This window comes from Alternaria infectoria, assembly GCF_024043175.1.
Source record: "Alternaria infectoria strain BMP 0036 chromosome Unknown scaffold_41, whole genome shotgun sequence".
In the NCBI taxonomy this organism is placed as follows: domain Eukaryota; kingdom Fungi; phylum Ascomycota; class Dothideomycetes; order Pleosporales; family Pleosporaceae; genus Alternaria; species Alternaria infectoria.
The window spans coordinates 58,733-75,865 of NW_026250730.1; the positions used below are offsets into that span (position 1 = coordinate 58,733).

At 53.8% G+C, this 17,133-nt stretch overlaps 6 protein-coding genes across 6 annotated transcripts; 5 read left to right on the top strand and 1 right to left on the bottom strand.

Moving 5' to 3' along the window:
- Nucleotides 1–253: 253 nt before the first annotated feature.
- Nucleotides 254–880, top strand: J4E92_010685 (uncharacterized protein; the record flags this gene model as incomplete). Its single annotated transcript, XM_051502021.1, has 2 exons — nt 254–310; nt 359–880. 2 exons carry the CDS (start codon nt 254–256, stop codon nt 878–880), a joined length of 579 nt encoding a protein of 192 aa, XP_051347733.1.
- Nucleotides 881–2,530: 1,650 nt separating this feature from the next.
- Nucleotides 2,531–3,450, top strand: J4E92_010686 (uncharacterized protein; the record flags this gene model as incomplete). The annotated part of the gene is made up of 4 exons (XM_051502022.1): nt 2,531–2,537; nt 2,583–2,655; nt 2,711–2,870; nt 2,935–3,450. 4 exons carry the CDS (start codon nt 2,531–2,533, stop codon nt 3,448–3,450), a joined length of 756 nt encoding a protein of 251 aa, XP_051347734.1.
- A 1,424-nt stretch (nt 3,451–4,874) lies between these two features.
- J4E92_010687 (uncharacterized protein) lies at nt 4,875–6,770 on the top strand (the record flags this gene model as incomplete). Its single annotated transcript, XM_051502023.1, has 2 exons — nt 4,875–5,167; nt 5,216–6,770. 2 exons carry the CDS (start codon nt 4,875–4,877, stop codon nt 6,768–6,770), a joined length of 1,848 nt encoding a protein of 615 aa, XP_051347735.1.
- A 326-nt stretch (nt 6,771–7,096) lies between these two features.
- J4E92_010688 (uncharacterized protein) lies at nt 7,097–8,177 on the bottom strand (the record flags this gene model as incomplete). Its single annotated transcript, XM_051502024.1, has 2 exons — nt 7,097–7,608; nt 7,670–8,177. The coding sequence occupies 2 exons, from the start codon at nt 8,175–8,177 to the stop codon at nt 7,097–7,099; spliced, it is 1,020 nt and encodes a 339-aa protein (XP_051347736.1).
- A 2,100-nt stretch (nt 8,178–10,277) lies between these two features.
- J4E92_010689 (uncharacterized protein) lies at nt 10,278–12,228 on the top strand (the record flags this gene model as incomplete). Its single annotated transcript, XM_051502025.1, has 2 exons — nt 10,278–10,403; nt 10,456–12,228. The coding sequence occupies 2 exons, from the start codon at nt 10,278–10,280 to the stop codon at nt 12,226–12,228; spliced, it is 1,899 nt and encodes a 632-aa protein (XP_051347737.1).
- A 1,203-nt stretch (nt 12,229–13,431) lies between these two features.
- Nucleotides 13,432–15,520, top strand: J4E92_010690 (uncharacterized protein; the record flags this gene model as incomplete). The annotated part of the gene is made up of 4 exons (XM_051502026.1): nt 13,432–13,437; nt 13,459–14,328; nt 14,379–14,636; nt 14,810–15,520. 4 exons carry the CDS (start codon nt 13,432–13,434, stop codon nt 15,518–15,520), a joined length of 1,845 nt encoding a protein of 614 aa, XP_051347738.1.
- Nucleotides 15,521–17,133: the final 1,613 nt, after the last annotated feature.

Below are 17,133 nucleotides of genomic sequence, written 5' to 3' on the forward strand. Positions count from 1 at the left end.
CTCTCTTGGGGCGATCAAAGTGGCTAGTGCGAGTGTGTTTGAGCAAGTTCCCCCATAATTCGCGGCGCGATTGCCGGCTTGCTTGCTCGGGCCAGACTGTCGTGAGACGGCATCTCGTTCCTACATATCATGGCCTCGCATCTGCAGTCGCAGGGTCTGGTCCGACGTCTGCTATATCATTTTGACAGTTCTCTTCCACGGTTCGCAATAACTGTCCAACCAAAGTCCACATCCTAAGAACACCATCGCCATCATGCACGGAATGACAGGAATGGCGGGCATGGAGCCCAACAGCACTTGCGTCACAGAGGTTTGCAGTCCGTTCAACTAATATGATATCATGACTGACATTCTCCAGATGCTGTGGAATTGGCGCGTCGAAGACGCCTGCTTCCTCTCCGAATCATGGCACGTGACCAACAACGGCATGATGGCCGCAAGCTGCATCGGCGCCGCTCTCTTAGTCGTCTGCCTCGAATTCCTGCGACGAGTCAGTCACGAATACGATGCCTTACTCCTCCGCCAATTCCAGCGCCAACTCAACGCACAACGGGCGGCTCTCGCTGCTGCGACACCGACCAACTGCTGCGACGGCCCTACCTCGACTCTCGGTCTCCAACACGCTACCTTCCGCGCCACGGCACTTCAACAGCTTGTTCGCGCTTCGATTCATGGCTTGACTCTCGGTCTTGCGTACATCATCATGTTGCTGGTCATGCACTTCAACGGATACATCTTCATCTCCATCATACTGGGTGCCGTGCTGGGCAAGTTCCTATGCGACTGGATGGTGGTCAGGATACCTTATGGTCAGGTCGATGAGAAGGACACAAGGCGCTCTTCTATCGAAGCGGCAGGGCCGACTGGTTGCTGTGCGTAGAGGGGAGCCTGAGCTGGTTGCGGCGAACTTTGACGATTAGATACCCTATGATTGTGATATTGCAAATGAATTCTTCTTTCTTCTAAACTTCAAACTTATCTCAATCTCTTAAGAGCGTGAACAGTTCCTTCGACTTCTGAATTCCATGTTACATGTCCCAACAGCTCATCGGATTTCGCTAGGGCACGTACATCGCTCTTGCCGCGGAAACGTGTAGAACGCACCTGCCAGTACATCAGCTACAGAGCAACCCCATACAGCAGTTTTGACCAATCGGAGACCCTCCGTATACATGATCCACGTGTGTAATTCCGTGGGATGGAGCGCCCGCATTTTCGGATGACAGCCACGGTGGCAATCAAAGTCAAGGCCTTCTCGGCCCTACTATTGATACCGCAATAAACTACCTCTGCAAGTCGCGCCCGGTGGTCTTTTTCGTTGAGCACCTTGTGCATCTCGGCCGCAGAGACCAGGTCACAGCTAGGAAAGGGTGGGGTTAAGCGGCCCAACCTTACTCATACCCCACAATAGTGTGGATAAGATATCCAAGAGCGTTCTTTTGCGCAAGTTGTGGCTATGGGCCAAGTATTGATGGAGGGCTTGGTTCGGACGTAGTGTCAAGAAAGCGAACGCCGGGTGGCGAGTGACAAGCTGTCACTTTACAGATGACGTCTTTCTTGGATGAAGAGGTTTCGCGCACATTATGGCCAAGTGTAGAGGGCGGTCGAGGATGTGATCCGTCGATGGTGGCGAAGTCTTAATCAATCTGACTAGGTAGTGACGGTACAACGGGCCTTTGGGCTGCTGAGACACATATCGTCTTATAACCATCTCTGAGGATGCCGCACAAAAAGCAGCTTTGTGAGGTGATGTGATCGCGAGATACATGTACCGTGCGTGGCCCTGAATCCATCAGGGTAATCGCTCGGACTTCAGGCTTTTCTACCACCACATTTGGCGGAGAACCAAAACACTCTACGGTCTACATTGAAGTTAAAACAGAAGTTGTTGATTTGCTAACGTAATATAGACTGATGTTATTTGCTTTCATTTTTCTATGTGGGTAGGTATTCGATTGTTCATCCGGAAGGCGTGCTACAGCCGTACACTTCTGCCAACAACAGATCGTACTGCATTCTCAGCCTAAAAGAGCTCTGTTGAATAATGTTACAGCTTTCGGTTGCTGCAGAAGACGTCCGGCTTGTCGCAATTCGTGGCAACCAATCCCGATGCTCTTCGCCTTTCTGTTCAAGCAGTACATATTTGGACCTACGAACGCTGTGAACGTCGTCTCTATTGGGGCTCCTAGCGTTGTAGTCAGTGCAAAATTCATGCTCGTGTTACCTGAGTTCGCCATGACGCCTGAACGGGCGGACGGGATCGTACGCAAGATTCGCTTTCCTTTGTCATACGACTGCGTAGTCCGGACTGACCCTCTCCCCATCGGCTTCTGAAGCTGGAGTCCTTAGAGGTGAGCTCTCGGTCGTATCGATGACTGATTATCGAAGACTTCCTCGGTGAATGAGGACGTGAGCGCGCGGCCCTCTCACCTTGCAACTCACCCTCTGTCTTGGCGCAACCATATAGCAGCAGAACAACTCCATTGTGCTTTCGCTTCCTTCCAGACCTTCCAAACCTTCCAAAATCGACATGGCCCGTCCATACATGCACCCTAGACACGTGCAAGATCGACACCTGCAAGACGATACGGTGACTGGGGTCAAGGCTCCGGCAAAGCTGGAGGATCGCGTTCACGGCGAGAGATTGGCAAGAAGGTAAGTTGTCGCCCGAGGAATGGACAAGCTCATAGCGATGGCTAACCTGCTGCAGTATGCGCGATGGAGAAATCGGTGTCATTAGACTTGGGCTCGTATTCGAGGGCACATCATGGTCCATCCACAAAACGTTGATGGAGAGCGAGTGCGAAAACCTCCAGTGGAACGAAGGGCTTGCCAGTGAATACTTCATCGGGTCTGAACATAGCTCCGAGGTAAGTTCTAGCTGTACGAAGTGCAAGTGAGACATATACTGACTTCATACCCCTACCTTTGCAGGCAGTCGACCTGTTCGTTGAGTGGCTATATACCCAGGAGTACTGCGAGAGACAAGGCCTAGCACAAGACTTTGCTGTCCCGAGTTTGCGAACCATTATCCTTCCAGACGGCAAACTCAAAAACCGGAACCTAATGGATTGGGCAATCAAGGCAGCTTTCGCATGCTGGGAACTGGGCGCCAGCTTACGCGCGAAGAACTTCCAGAACTACGCCATGAAGCGTCTCTTCGAAGCCTTCTCTCGACCACTCTCGCAGCTACTGGTGCCGCAGTTACTCCAGCACACATACTTCTTCTGTAAACGATTTCCAAGGGCTTCTTGGCAGCTACAACACCTGATCCAAGATATCATCCTTCGCAACTGGAGTGATGAGACCGTCGTTAATCACAGGGGCGACTGGTATCCGATCATCAACAGTTGCCAGGCCTTCGGCGATACTTTCCATAAGGCGAAGCATCAGGACGTGGTCAAGAGGCGAGAGAAGAAGCTGAGTCTGGCAGACTACCTTATCCACTAGGGTGCCAGAAGTGAGGATCCAGGTGAGGAGAGAATTGAGGAAAGCCAGCGGAACGTAGGGCGCACTCGGTCGGATTGGAGTGATTTGGTGAGAGCTAGCTCTCGAGCAGTTCCTATGATGTCAGCAAACCCAGTATGAGCTTGATTAGAGCCCCTGGTGTAGGAAGTCAGAACCCAAGTGTATCTAGGTATCGACTCCAGCATTAGATTCCAACAGCGTGCGCAACAGAGGGGTGTATTCGAAACATGCTGTGTCGTGTGCAAGTCGACGTAGACATGTACGCAACGTGATGCAAACGACAGGTACGCGACGCGCGCAGGTCCGATTGTCGGCCGCTGACATGACTCGTGCGCATCGAAGTTGTACCTTTGCGCGACCACTGACTGACGACGCCATCGCTCCTCCTCCTCCTCCTCCTCCAGCTTCCCGGCATCACACGGACGGCATCATGTTCGGTTTCCAGGCTGGTGGATGGGTGGATCTGCAGTCAAGAAAGCCTTTCCTGCTGTCGGGACCCGAGGATGAAGGATTAGCCGCCGTTAGCACGTCTTTCGCACGAGCACCCCAACCGTCAACCCCACCTACGCCAACCTGCCAGACCCTTGATTCCGTTCATAGCAGCAGCGACGATGGGATGCGATTGGACGCAGGCGACTGTAGGAACGGTATGCCTGCGAGAAAAAGCTTCCCGAATTCCTGTTGACCCGATTGTACCTTTCTTCCCGCTGCCTCTACCCACTTCGATTCCTTCCTATCTATGAGGCCGCCACCACAGTACGAGCAACAGAGCAAATTCTGCAGAAACCCCGAGCAAGCTCCACCACACGCCCGGCGGCTATCGAACATTGGGAGCACCATCGGCAGGTCCGTAGTCGCAGACTAAGTAGCATCATCTCCCTCGGTACCCCCGCTTTACGAAGGCATGACGGAGCAGAGGGCAAGCAGTGGAGTGGTACAGGCAGGCGTCGTGGCTTGCGGGTTTTGATCAGATAATGATTAGATCGAAAATTTTCATCTGATAACCCACGCGTCACGCCACCGCTCGCTCCTATTGGCCCGAGATGCCGGCTGATTATCGAGATAAGATTTTGGACGCTGTCTGGGCCGTGCTTGGGAAGGCTTAATTCCGGGGAACCAACTGCATTCAGGAAAGTCAAGCTTCGGTGCATGAGGCTAACAGGGAGCGAGCGCGTGATGTTCACGACTATTTCCTTGTTCATGGTGAACGTGAACGGAATTCCCCACCCAGCGACGAGGAGCCGGTAACCGGGCGCGTCTCGGAAAGGGCCTGCGGTGGAACTGCGTGGATCTGCGTTTTCGGTATATGAACCTGAGGCTCGCGCGCGGTACCTTGTCTTATCAATCTCTTCGTCTCGTCTTCATCGCAACCTCTCTTTTGGTGTGCTTCTACACCTATCGCCAAGATGGGTTTCACCTTTAAGGGATTGACTACCAGCGCATTGGTCTCTGGCAACACCAAAAATGCCGATGCCAATGAGAAAGACATCGCCGACGTGCCTGCTTCCTACCAGGGCCACACCAGCATGGATGCTGCTCGTCCTGATGAGAAGGTCGGCAGCCCAAGGGAGTCTGCCAGGAGCCGAGAGTCGGATGAAGAGCTGAACAAGGTCGATACCACTGCGGAGGTAGGTGTTCAGCATGTGCAAGCTGCCTCGCTCCTGTGGAAGAAGCGAGACCTGATCCTCGCGTACATTGCGTAAGTCACTCCCTCCACACTGCTCCAGAACTACACTAACGACAACAGCATGTGGTTCATCCAGTTCTTCACTGCCTACGCATCCAGCACCTCAAGCACCCTCGCGCCCTACGTCACCAGTGACTTCCAGCTGCACTCCTTGACCGCGCTGACCAGCGTCATCTCCTCCATCGTCGGCGGTATCTGGAAGCTCCCCTATGCCAAGATCCTCAACATCTGGGGCCGACCTTTCGGTCTCGGCCTAGGTGTGGCCATCTACGTCCTCGGTCTCATCCTCATGGCGAGCTGCAACAACGTCAAGGCCTACTGCGCGGCACAGACCTTCTTCTACGTCGGTTCCAACAGTATCGACTTCTTCATCACGGTCTTCATCGCCGATACTTCCAAGTTGAGGAACCGAGCGCTGTTCATCGGATATGCGTCCTCTCCATGGCTCATCACCACCTGGATCTACGGATACGGTATCAACAGCATCACTGCTCCTGGCGGTATCGGCTGGCGATGGACTTTCGGCATCTTTGCCATTATCGCGCCTATCGTCACCTCACCTCTCATGCTTCTGTTCATCATCTATGAAGGAAAGGCAAAGAAAGAGGGTCTGATCACGCCCCGCCCCAGCCGTGGCAACTTTGCTCAAACGCTCAAGTACTACCTCCGCGAATTCGATGCCGTCGGTCTTCTGCTCCTCGCCGCTGGACTCTCCCTCTTCCTCCTCGCCTTCAACATCTACTCCTACCAAGCCAAGCAATGGGCGTCACCTCTAATCATCTGCTTCCTCGTATTCGGTGCCCTCCTCGTCGTTGCATTCGGTCTGTGGGAGAAGTACGGCGCACCCGTCACCTTCATCCCATGGCCGCTGCTCAAGAATCGAACCGTCATCTTCACCTACACCATGGCCGGTTCTTTGTACATCGGCTGGTACTGCTGGGACTCGTACTTCTACTCGCTTCTTGTCGTCTTGTTCGACCAGAGCCCTGTACACGCTACTTGGATCGCCAACATCTACACCATGGGCAGCTGCTTCTGCTCCATCGTTTACGGACTTGTGCTGCGATACTACGGAAAGCTCAAGATCTACTCTTTGTTCTTGGGTGTGCCGCTCACCATGCTTGGTGTTGGTCTCATGATCAAGTTCCGCCAGCCTGACGAGAACATTGGTTACATTGTCATGTGCATGATCTTCATCGCCTTCGGTGGTGGTATCTTGGTCATCTCTGAGCAGACCACTCTGATGGCTGTGTCTAAGCAGCAAGACTTCCCTGCCCTCTTGGCCGTCGAGTCCATGATCATCTCCATCGGAAGCGCTATTGGCTCTACAGTTGCAGGTGCTATCTGGACCGGTGTTTTCCCTGCTCGTCTTATGGCCAACCTGCCTGAGAGCGCCATGGACAACTTCGCTGCTATTTACGGTGACTTCAACGTGCAAGACAGCTACCCTGTCGGCAGCCCTACTCGCGATGCTATCAACCTCAGCTACGGTCAGACGCAGAGATACATGCTTATTTCGGCTGTCTGCGTCTACTGCATCACGCTTTTCAGTGTTGGTTTCTGGCAGAATGTCGATGTCAGGACCATGAAGCAGAGGACTATTGGTCTTTTGTAGATTTTGCTGTTGTTTTCGATATTGTTTCGCATGCAGTGCAGTTGCGGCGTTTTGTTCTGTTGATAGTTGTTGCATCTACTGGCACAAAGCTTGGGAACACCAGCACCTCTTGCATGTTATGATGACAATGGCTTCATAGTAATGAAAGTGTAATATTCAAATTCCATCAAGACTTGTAATGAACACCATGTACGCCGTGTGTATATGCTTATTGTATGCTTCCTCAACTCCTCAGCTCGTCTGTTAGATATCTTAACAAAAATGCTTGTGATACAAGCTCTCGAAATGAAATGTAGGGTATGACGCTAGAAGATCACGCGAACGATCTACAAAAAGAAAGCCACACCCAGAGCCAACCCCGACATATAGCCAAGGGTAGCAGTCAGCGAGCTGGCAGCACCCGTAGCGCTAGCCGCTGCAACCTTCGTCGCATCGTCAGTTGTCGTCGCAACAGGTGAAATGGTAGCGGATCCGGATGCGGTGGCGGCCGGCTTCGCGGGCACACTTGTCGAAGAGGCAGACTGGCTGATTACGGGCTTGCTGGGTTTCGCACTCACATCACCACCTGACTTGGCCATGCCGGATACCCACTTGATGACCTCTTCGTTGTGCATGAAGAAATAGTTCAGGTGCTCGTTTGTGTCCGGAGGAGAAGAGCCAACGGCGCAGATTGGGTCGCCGTAGTGGCAGTAGTCGAGGAGGACGTCAGCGTAGGCGTTGAGTCCTTCGAGGTGTTCGGGGCTGCGCGCACTGGTTCCGTCGTAGTCTACGCCGCGGCCGACGGTGAAGTTTTGGTCACGAGAGCGGACGACCGCGCCAAATGTTACTGCTGCGACGACTAGAGCGGAGAAGTTAGTAAAGGAGTGTAGAGCGTGACTTCTCTACACGTGCGTACGTACCATTGGAACCAATTGACGCATCCAGGGCTGGGTTCATGTCTTGCTCACATGCAAAGACTGGACCTCCTCCTCCACCGAGCATGTCCTGTGCCACGGACGCACCCTGCGAGAAACCCAATACGATCAATTTGCTGTCTGGGCACTTTTCGCTGTACGCCTTCATCTGTTCCTGTCCGTTCTTGGCGCCCTTGCTTGCTGATTCACACCACGCGGTTGCTCCCCACGCTGAGCTCTTTGCAGGATACTCGACATCCTCGTACCCACATTCTGATGACCCTCCAATTGATTCGCAGATCTTCGAGGTAAGGTTACCCAGGCGGCCAGGGTAGGGTTCGTCGGAGCCTCGTGCGACAAATACGTGGAAAGGTTTGCAGTCGTCCGCGTGGTAAGCGAGAATTTCCGTCGAGTTGCAGTATATGCCCGGCGAAGGCGCGTCGCAGCGCTCTTGAGCGAGCACGAGGCTGGCGCCGACGGTGATGGCGAGGAGGGGAAGTTGTGAGACCCTCATATTAGCGTAATTACAAAGTTCGGTATAACGAGTGACTAATGTAGGTAGCCGCGAAAAGAAAGGTAAACTGAGCGTCCTGTCCCCAAGAACGCGTGATTAGTAGTAAGCAGTAGAAACCCCGAAAGCAGCTTCGACAAAGGCAGGGCAGACGGGAGATATACACGACACCAAGCGGGCACCTGGGCAGCCCTGAGAAACCTGATACTACGAGGATCAAGAAGTCCCAGGCGATCGGCACCCATGATGTGAGGGCACGGCCCCCACAGATGGCATGCATGGGCTACAGCCTGCTTTGGCATGTTTGCCTTGGGGCTATCAATGCTATTCGACAGAAAGGCAGCGTTTCGACAGAAAACGTCGATTCCGCCCCGTCGGCTAGCCGCTTGCGGCAAGACCCCACGCGCCAACTCGGATTTCGGCATCCGGCCAAGCCGCCCTGTGCCACAGAAGCCACATCAAGCCGCCTGCCTGCAGGAACAAATCTCGCCCAAATCCTTGGGGCTTGCGCGTCCCGTCATCGAGGCGTCAAAAGGGGGGATCGTTATCGGGGGTTCTGTGGGTGTTGGGGTGGATTACTATTCAAAGCGCGTCGCGATGTACCTAGGTATGTAAGCAGCGGTATCCTGTTGTTGCCGTCAGCCTCAGAGGACTGGCTTTCTTCAGTGAACGCCACACTTGACGTGCAACACCGAGTTCGAAGGACTGGACGTGCGATCGATCCGTACCGTAATACGATGCAAACGCCGGACGCCTGAAAGCCCATGGAGTAGGATTCGGTCGAGACTTCTGGTGCCTGAGTCGTGGGCACTATTTTCATTTTGGGGTCCCCACCTGCATTGGTCTGGCTTCTTCTGCATCCTTCATGGCTGCATCTTCACCTCAGTGTGTTGTTTTGAAGGCCCCTGGGCGTCTCGAACAGTTTGAGTGCCGCTGCTTCCGTATCCGTGGACTTGAAGACGCGCGGCATGTGATCAAGGGGTCGTCGTCTGGAATCTCTCTTCTCTTTGCCTCCGTCTTTCTGGTATTGAGATACACTATACTCGCCTCTTTCTTCGAGGCTGTCGAGGGGTGGTGCGTGAGATGGGGGCAAGACGGCAGTACGCGGTGTAGAGACGTGGCGGAAAGTCAATGGCGGCTTCCGCATCGACACAAACGGCAAGTGCAGTCCCCGACGTCCTTGCCTCGACGTCTGCTGTATCGAAAACCTCTGCTCTATCCTTTTCTACAACTACCCTCAACTTAACCCAAGGTTCTTGATGTCTTTCACTCCTTACACCAGTGCCCACACCTCTCTTCCTCCCCTTCACCACCCCATCTTCGCACATTGACTTTTGCTTCATTTCTACATGAGTCTCATTCCGCATGCTTTCATATTTTTTTTTCTATTATCTACCACAGGGCGCGTAGTCGTTGAACCCAGGCGTCTCAGGGTCGACATGTCACTGCACCTCCTTGAGTGTGGTGTGAAATGCCCTTGTGGAGACGACCTCGGTATCAGTCCACACTGTCTTGAACACCATCTCCTTCTGCACTGTCTGTCAACACCCCTACTCACTCCGACTTCACGATGGCGGGGCATTGTAGCCCGCTCAGTTTTCCTTTGCCGGTAGGACTGTCACAAGGCCCCGATTCTGCCACAGTGAATGCTCGCGCACAAGAAGGTCAATTACGAATCACAAGACCAGGTTCCCAGCCTTCTTAACCCTCTGCTGCTCCATTTTTCTGCCTGCCTGACGTGAATGGCTCTTCTCGCCCCGGTGACTGGCGTTTCGCAGCGGAATTTATCAATCATTCCGTCATAACTCCCCCATTCACTAGTATTCACTTCCGTCAACGACGCCAAGAACCCTACGTCGGTTAAGCGCCATTTCATTAGCGTATACCGACCTGGCTGCCTTCCTCTCCTCTGACCAACATCCCTCCCTCTCGATATCAACTCTCTCCAGTACGAACTGTCTCTGCTGTACATTGACTTCACATCTTGATCGACACCTCCACGATCTAGATAGCCTGCCCGTCACCCAATCTTCTAAGAGCTTTTTCCCAATCACTTCCACCTACACTTCACTCAGCTTATCCACCCCCACCAACTTCGCCGCCATGGCTTCTATCCGCGAGACCATCCGCAATGGAGCAAGCTACCTGGTAGGCGTCATTAGAGAGAAGGCGCAGATCCAGTACCAGGAGGTATACCTCAAGCTCGAAACCCATGCTCGCGTTTTCAAGGTTTGCATGTCCCATCAGATGGCGTCCAGACTATGACTAACCATGGACATAGCTTCCTTTCCTAAGGGCAACCCCCTATATCGTTGCAGAAGGACTCAACAACGTCCGCGACGGCTCCACGCGTACAAAACTCCTGCCGCGGGTCAAGGTCAGAAAACCTGCTGTTAAGACTAAAAACAACCCGACTGACTCCCCGAAGAAGCAGCAGACCTACCACACCGTCGCCACAGGCCGCATTGCGAAACCCAAGCGAGAACCCCATCCCCGAGAACTGGATCCTAAATGGTACGACATGGCCATGAAGCGGAAGTCCGCAGAAGAGTACCGCGAGCGCGAAATGCGTCTCCGAGAGAACGAGCGAAGGGAGTTGGCGGAGCGCAAGCGACGTCAACAACAAAAGCGTCATGTTCCGTACAAGCGAACCTCAATGGAACGCACAACCGGTATCAAGGACAAGCGTCCCCGGTGGACGTCGCAGCCAGCACTCCCGCCGCCAAAAGCTTTCAGCAACTTACAACACCCCGCCGAGTTCTACGAGAACCAGACCTCCGAGGAGCGTAGGGCGTATGTGCGTGAGAAGCTGACCAACATCCTCGGTGAAGAAAAGATGAAAGAGCCCATTCTTCCTTCCGGTCATAATCCCATGGAGCCTGTGATCGCCGAGCACAACCAGCGTATGGCTACGATCAGCCTTCTCAGCCAGTTCGAAGCTCACAAGGTGGATGTCCAGCGCCAGTACGACGAGCAGATTCGCCAGGCTCGTGAAGAGGAAGTCACTCGACTCAAGACACAGATTCTCCTTGGTCACTACAAGGACGTCTACAAGGGCCGTATCAACGTGCTAGCATGGCATACCGGCCACATGCTCGAAGGCATCGACCGACTTGAACATCTTCTCCAAACCGGAGAACAGTGGGAGGTGGCCAGGGTCGTGCAAGTCCTAACCCACCAAGTCTTTGAACCCGTCAAGCGTGTGCTTGAAGAGTTTGACGCTGATATCCCCCTGGATCCGGATGGCGCCCAGAAGCTCAAGGAAGCATGGCCCATGGCTCGTCTACAGGCACTGTACGACTTCTTACTGGGCAGGTCCAACAACCTGGATTTACAGACTATGCGCATGGCTCAGTGTATTGAGGAGATCCTTCGTCGTCTCAACAACCCGACGGTATTTGTCGACCCTCTTGCGCCCAAGCCGCTGCCGTTCAGCGACCTCTATCAGAGCTCCAGCTCTACAAACGCCAACACAATGGCGAACACTACATCTCAAGCCGCCTCTTCCCTCCCTGGCTCAGTCCCACCACCCGCAGGAGGATGGTCCTTCCGTGGCCGAGCCTCCACCTCCGGCCTCGACCCCGACGCCCCCCAATCCACGCTCGCCAACGCCGCCACCTCCGCACCACCCGGAAGCGGCATCTCCAAACTCATCGCCGCAACCGCCTCGAACGCCGCCTCCAAAGCCGCCAACCCCCAAATCCCATCCATCACCATCGAGCCCGGCGACAGCGCCGCACGCACCTCGGTCCTCCAGTACATCAGCACCGACAACATGGTTCTCCAAGCAGAAATGGACGACATGTTCCGGCACGCCGAGCCCAAGGGCAGTCACCGCCGCGCCGTCACCGAGTGCATCAAGGGGCTCGTTGATGCTGCGGGTGGTGAGGATAAGGTGCTGGGTACGATGGATGCGTCGTATTATCGCGCGCAGATTGAGGAGTGTGTGAGGAGGATTGATGGGCTGGCGAAGAGGTATAAGGAGGTTAAGGAGACGAAGGCGCTTAGGAAGCTTTGTGGGCTGGCGTTGAAGATTTGGGCGATGCATGGGTGATTGGTGTTGGCGAGAGATGAAGAAAGTTGTCTCTTCGCTGGATGCTGTTTCTGAAATGCAGTCTAATCTCTTTCAATGTCATGAGACACCCAGAAGGATGACGGGAAGGGCCAGAAGTGCTCTTCCTCATGACTTCACGACACTACGGCTTACGAAGCCACGACTACCATGTTTGCTTGTTTCCCATGCGGTACCAGGGGTACTAGGCATGCAGTTCCAGCGCGCGAGCGAGTTTTGCCTTTCTTGTTTCTTTGATAGTTCTCTTTCTCGATTGTATTGTTTCCTTATCTCCGAGACCTACCACGGTCCAGAGGCAGATAATTCATACGTCAACTACGGCTACGAGCGACGCAGGGGACGACACGACTGTCAGTTGTGAGGTCGCAAAGCCGTGGGGACGTCTCAGCTCGCTGCCATTCCAGATTCTATAGCAATAATAGTCAATGATACTCAAGTTCAAATTACTCCTCACTTTGCTGATGTCGATTGGTCTTGTAAGCATGAAGGTAGACTTGCGCAACGACTTCAGGCCTCAGGGCGGTGCGATCACATGTCAGAAGCTGGGCGTGTCCCCACCGAACCTTTCGCTTCACAATGGCATTCCGCGAAACTTCCAACTAAGCAAGATTGATCCGTGTAGTCCTCAAATCGTTGCTTCAAATGCAAATCTCTTTGACGACGTCTGTGATGGAATGAGGAATGAAAACGATGCGGTTGGCTGTTGGAGGACGGAAGCTGTCGACGCGCTAAAGGCCCGGATCCCGGTCGCGTTCCGAAGTAGCTTGAGGGAGCGCCATCCTTCTTCCAACAACTCCATCGCGCCATGAACAGCCACCCTTCGCCTATGGAGCACATGGACGTTGAACGGAAGTCGTCGTCGCCTAAGCGCAAAAAGGTCCGTCAAAAGTACGCGCCCAAAGCATGTAAGTCGCGACACTCGCTCTGGTTCGGCGCATCTCGAGCTTCCTATGCGGCATTCCGATGGTTCCGTAGTGGTTCGACGCAGCTCGCGCGACAGCACGACGAGGTTATGCCATCAGCCGGCTGACAGATTGTGCAGGTGTATCATGCAGGCGATCCAAGCTCAAGGTATGTACACTCTTTTGTACATTGGCTGCCGCGGCCACTTCCCTCGCGGCTGCATCGCGACTTCCTCATGCGACAGCGTCGCTTCCGCATCTACGAACTATCCCAGCAACAACCATGAGGGTCAACAACTGACGTCAACAGTGTTCCGGTGAAAACCCATGCCAACGGTGCATGGACAACGGCAAGCGATGCTTCTTCTCTGAAGACCAGACGGCCGCCGAAGCCCTGCAGAACCTCAGTCGGCCCACGCCTGCCCTCCATACACAAGCCTCAAATACCAGCGCCAACGGCAACGGCCACAACATACCACGAAGGAGCTTAATGCCGTCGGAGAACGGCGCCGAGCGGAGGGCGAGCGATGCCAGCACACGCGGCATGACCATGGAAGCGCGCATGGCCCGAATTGAGGCCATGATGGAAGCCCTCATGCGCGACCGAGGCCTGACTATGACGCCAATGGGCAGTGTCGAGCGTGAGGAGAACGGCAGCGATGCTTTCAGGGGTGACGCCGCGTTGTCTGTTCCGCCGCTGGATCCCATCAACCCAGCTCTCGCCTTCATGGGGCAGCCTTCGCTCTTTTCAGAGAACTCCCTAGAGCCAGCCAACCCCGTCGTCCCGAGCGCTGGCTCCCCTATCAACGGCGACCCATCGCACCTCGTACAAGTCGACAACAGGAAGCTACCCTTTCCTAGTCCCGCGGATTACCAACAGTACCTAGCCTCCTTCTTCACCGACATTCACCTGTCTCATCCGTGCATAGATGAACCCGAGTTCCGCAACCGCAGCCAACACATGCTAGCGAGCGCCACCATACCATCAGAAGACCGCGAGTTTCTCGCGCTGAACTACACCATCTTCGCATGCTGCGACGTACTTCTCAATGTCGCACCCATCGACACTGGCAAGTGTAAGGGCTGGCGCTGGCTTGAGATGGCTGACGAGCTCGTCGACAAGAGGTCGCTACTAAGCGGAAGCGGCGATCTGACGCTGATACAGTGCGTTCTATTCCAGGTACGTGCCTAAAAGCTCCGAACTTGATGCGCATAGACTGATAGTTGTAGGCCCTCTACTACCAATACGCAGACATGCCCGGCCCAGCTTACAACACCATCGGCGCCGCTGCAACACTCGCGCTCCAGTTCTCCCTACATCAGCAGTCCACGTGGACGAACATCACGACGGTTCAAGCATATGAGCGCATCTGCACCTTCTGGAATATCTTCGTTCAAGACCGATTCATCTCGTTGACGTGTGGAAGACCATATAGGATCCACGAAACCGACATTCAAGTCGAAGCACCTGTAGATCTGTCACAAAGGGTAAGTAAAGCCCACAACTCCAATACTTCCTCCCCCTGGACGGGTCTGGAGACTACATCAAGATGAACATGCAAAGTGGGTGTCTTGACGTCAATGTCGCCTCCAGGATGTTCCGTTTCTTCCTAGATTAACGTGTCCTCCTCCTCCTACCACCTCACGCTCACGTTCTATAGGCAAACCTCTACAAACCCGATGATAGTGATGACCCCAGGCCTTTCATCGATCACTACATTCACTACGTCATACTCTGGGCACGTTACGCCAGCAACGCTGTCGACGGTCGCAGTCTGGATAGCACAACCCAGGATATCATTGATCGGCAGATCTCCCACTACCTCGATCACGACTTACCAGTACTGGGGATGCCATCATACGCTCAGCGGGATGGTGATGGGGATGTACCACTGACGATGTTCATCAAACAGAAGAAGACAGACTTCGTTCTTTGGGGGCTACGTTCCGTCATAATCTCCCTGCAATACGACGACAATCACGCTGAACACCTCAGCCAACTTGCCTGCGACACCCTCACCAGAATGACCTTCTTTACGCGGAAAGTTCGTCAGCCATTCAGCCTTCGGCATCGCATGACGTCGGCCCTGTCGAATGCACTTCTGGTATTTTGCTCTCTTCTCGTCCGCGACTCTGCTGGGAGGACGCATCCTCACACCGAGGCCCACATCGAGGCCTTCCACCGCGCTAAGGGCATGCTACATGACTTGGCCGTTAGTCAGCCATATGCGAAACGCGTCTTGTCTGATTTCGAGAGCATTGTGCGTGTGGTGGAAGATTGCCTCGATGGGAAAGATGCCCCAGAGAATGTCGCGGAGCTGTTTCCCTACCAGTCTTCGAGCGCTGAAATCCGTGGCGTATTGTGGCTGTAGTGAACAAGGAATGTGGGGGGAAGATGGCGTTTTGACGGTTTCAATTGTATTTTACTCTGTGTACCAACGGCCTGCATAGATACCCATTGCCCTCGTGCGGGCTAGGAGACGGCGTTTAGGGTCAATTTACTTTCATTGTATTACGTTTTGCTCATATCTCATTGGCATTAGCCGCATACATCAGCATGATTCAGCGGTAAGTGACAGGGAAAAACGGCACCTGCTGCATACAAGGGTTATATTCTCCGACAACACGCCCATCAAAAGACAACGAGTAGCTCTCGGGTGCACTACAGAAGAGATATCTGAGGAATAACAAGACGCGGTAGTCTGCCAAAAACAAGGAAGCCATGGCGTACAGTGCTCATCTTCTGCTCCCAAGTGCAAATTGGTGGGCTTCCTCACCGCGTTGACGACTAGAGCTCAGCGCATCCTCGTTCCAAACTCGGGAGACGAAGCACTGAATCGGTGACGCAGGAAGGAGATACATGCAAGGCTCACGGGCATGAAGAGGTTCTATGAGGTAGATCAATCACGGCGAGTATGTGACCTGGAAGGTCTGAGCAGTACAAGCCGAGTTGCTAGCTTGTTGTGGAAAGTTTTCAGTGCGACTACCTGGTCGATCACGTGCTGCTGCTGGAGCCTGGAGAAATCGAAACAATAACAAACGAGAGCTAGTGTCACGCTTTCCATTTTCTCAGTCGTACCGAGACTCTGCTTACCTACGTACTCAAGCTCGGCTATGGACAGAGACCTAGTCCACCGGCAAGTACATCATCGCGACTGACAGACATCCTGCTGATTATTTGTTTAGCGCTCTGCGAAAAGTAGCACTGACGCGCCACGTTTGCACTCTACTCTGCGACCCGATAACCGTCATCTATCCCCCCGAGAAAGCTCTCCACACCAGAAAGCACGAAGGACTTCGGATCGGTAAAGCAGCAGAAAAGCTCGACGATGAACTCAGCACGTACATCGCGACCCACGCAAAGGCAGAATGCATGACACTAGCCACGCTATTCCAAAGCAAACTCCCTCGAGAACTGCGAGACATGGTGTACGCCCATCTACTGCCGCGGGATACTTACATCGTCGGGCGCCCTGATCGCAACGTTCAATGGCTTGATTCCCTACGGCAGAACGGTTGCGATCATCTCTTCGTGCATGGATACATTCCGCTCGATACGATGAAAGAGGTTAGCGAGATGTGGTACGAGATATCGATCTTCATCGTCCTCGGCTTCCCCTTCGGGCGTGGTAGCAACCCCAAACGCGCTTCAGCTGCGTTGGACTTCCTCCTCCACGACAGATGGGGTCTGGACATCGATGTGCGCCAGCACGTTAAGCACATCTATATCCGCCTCGAATATACCGGGGACGTGTATGACAACGTCACCCAACTTGCCGCTAACCTCCGGAGACTGCTATCACTGGGAGCACATGTGCTGGTAGTTCTACAACTCCAATGTACATACGAGCCCTCCGTGACGCTGACAGCGCAGCAAGTGAAAGAGCTTGTGACGGATCTTCAAATGATTTTTCCTGTCCTGGAGCAACTCGTCAATGGGGGAAAGAGAGTTATGGTTAACGTGAAAGGCTATCATGTGTTTGAT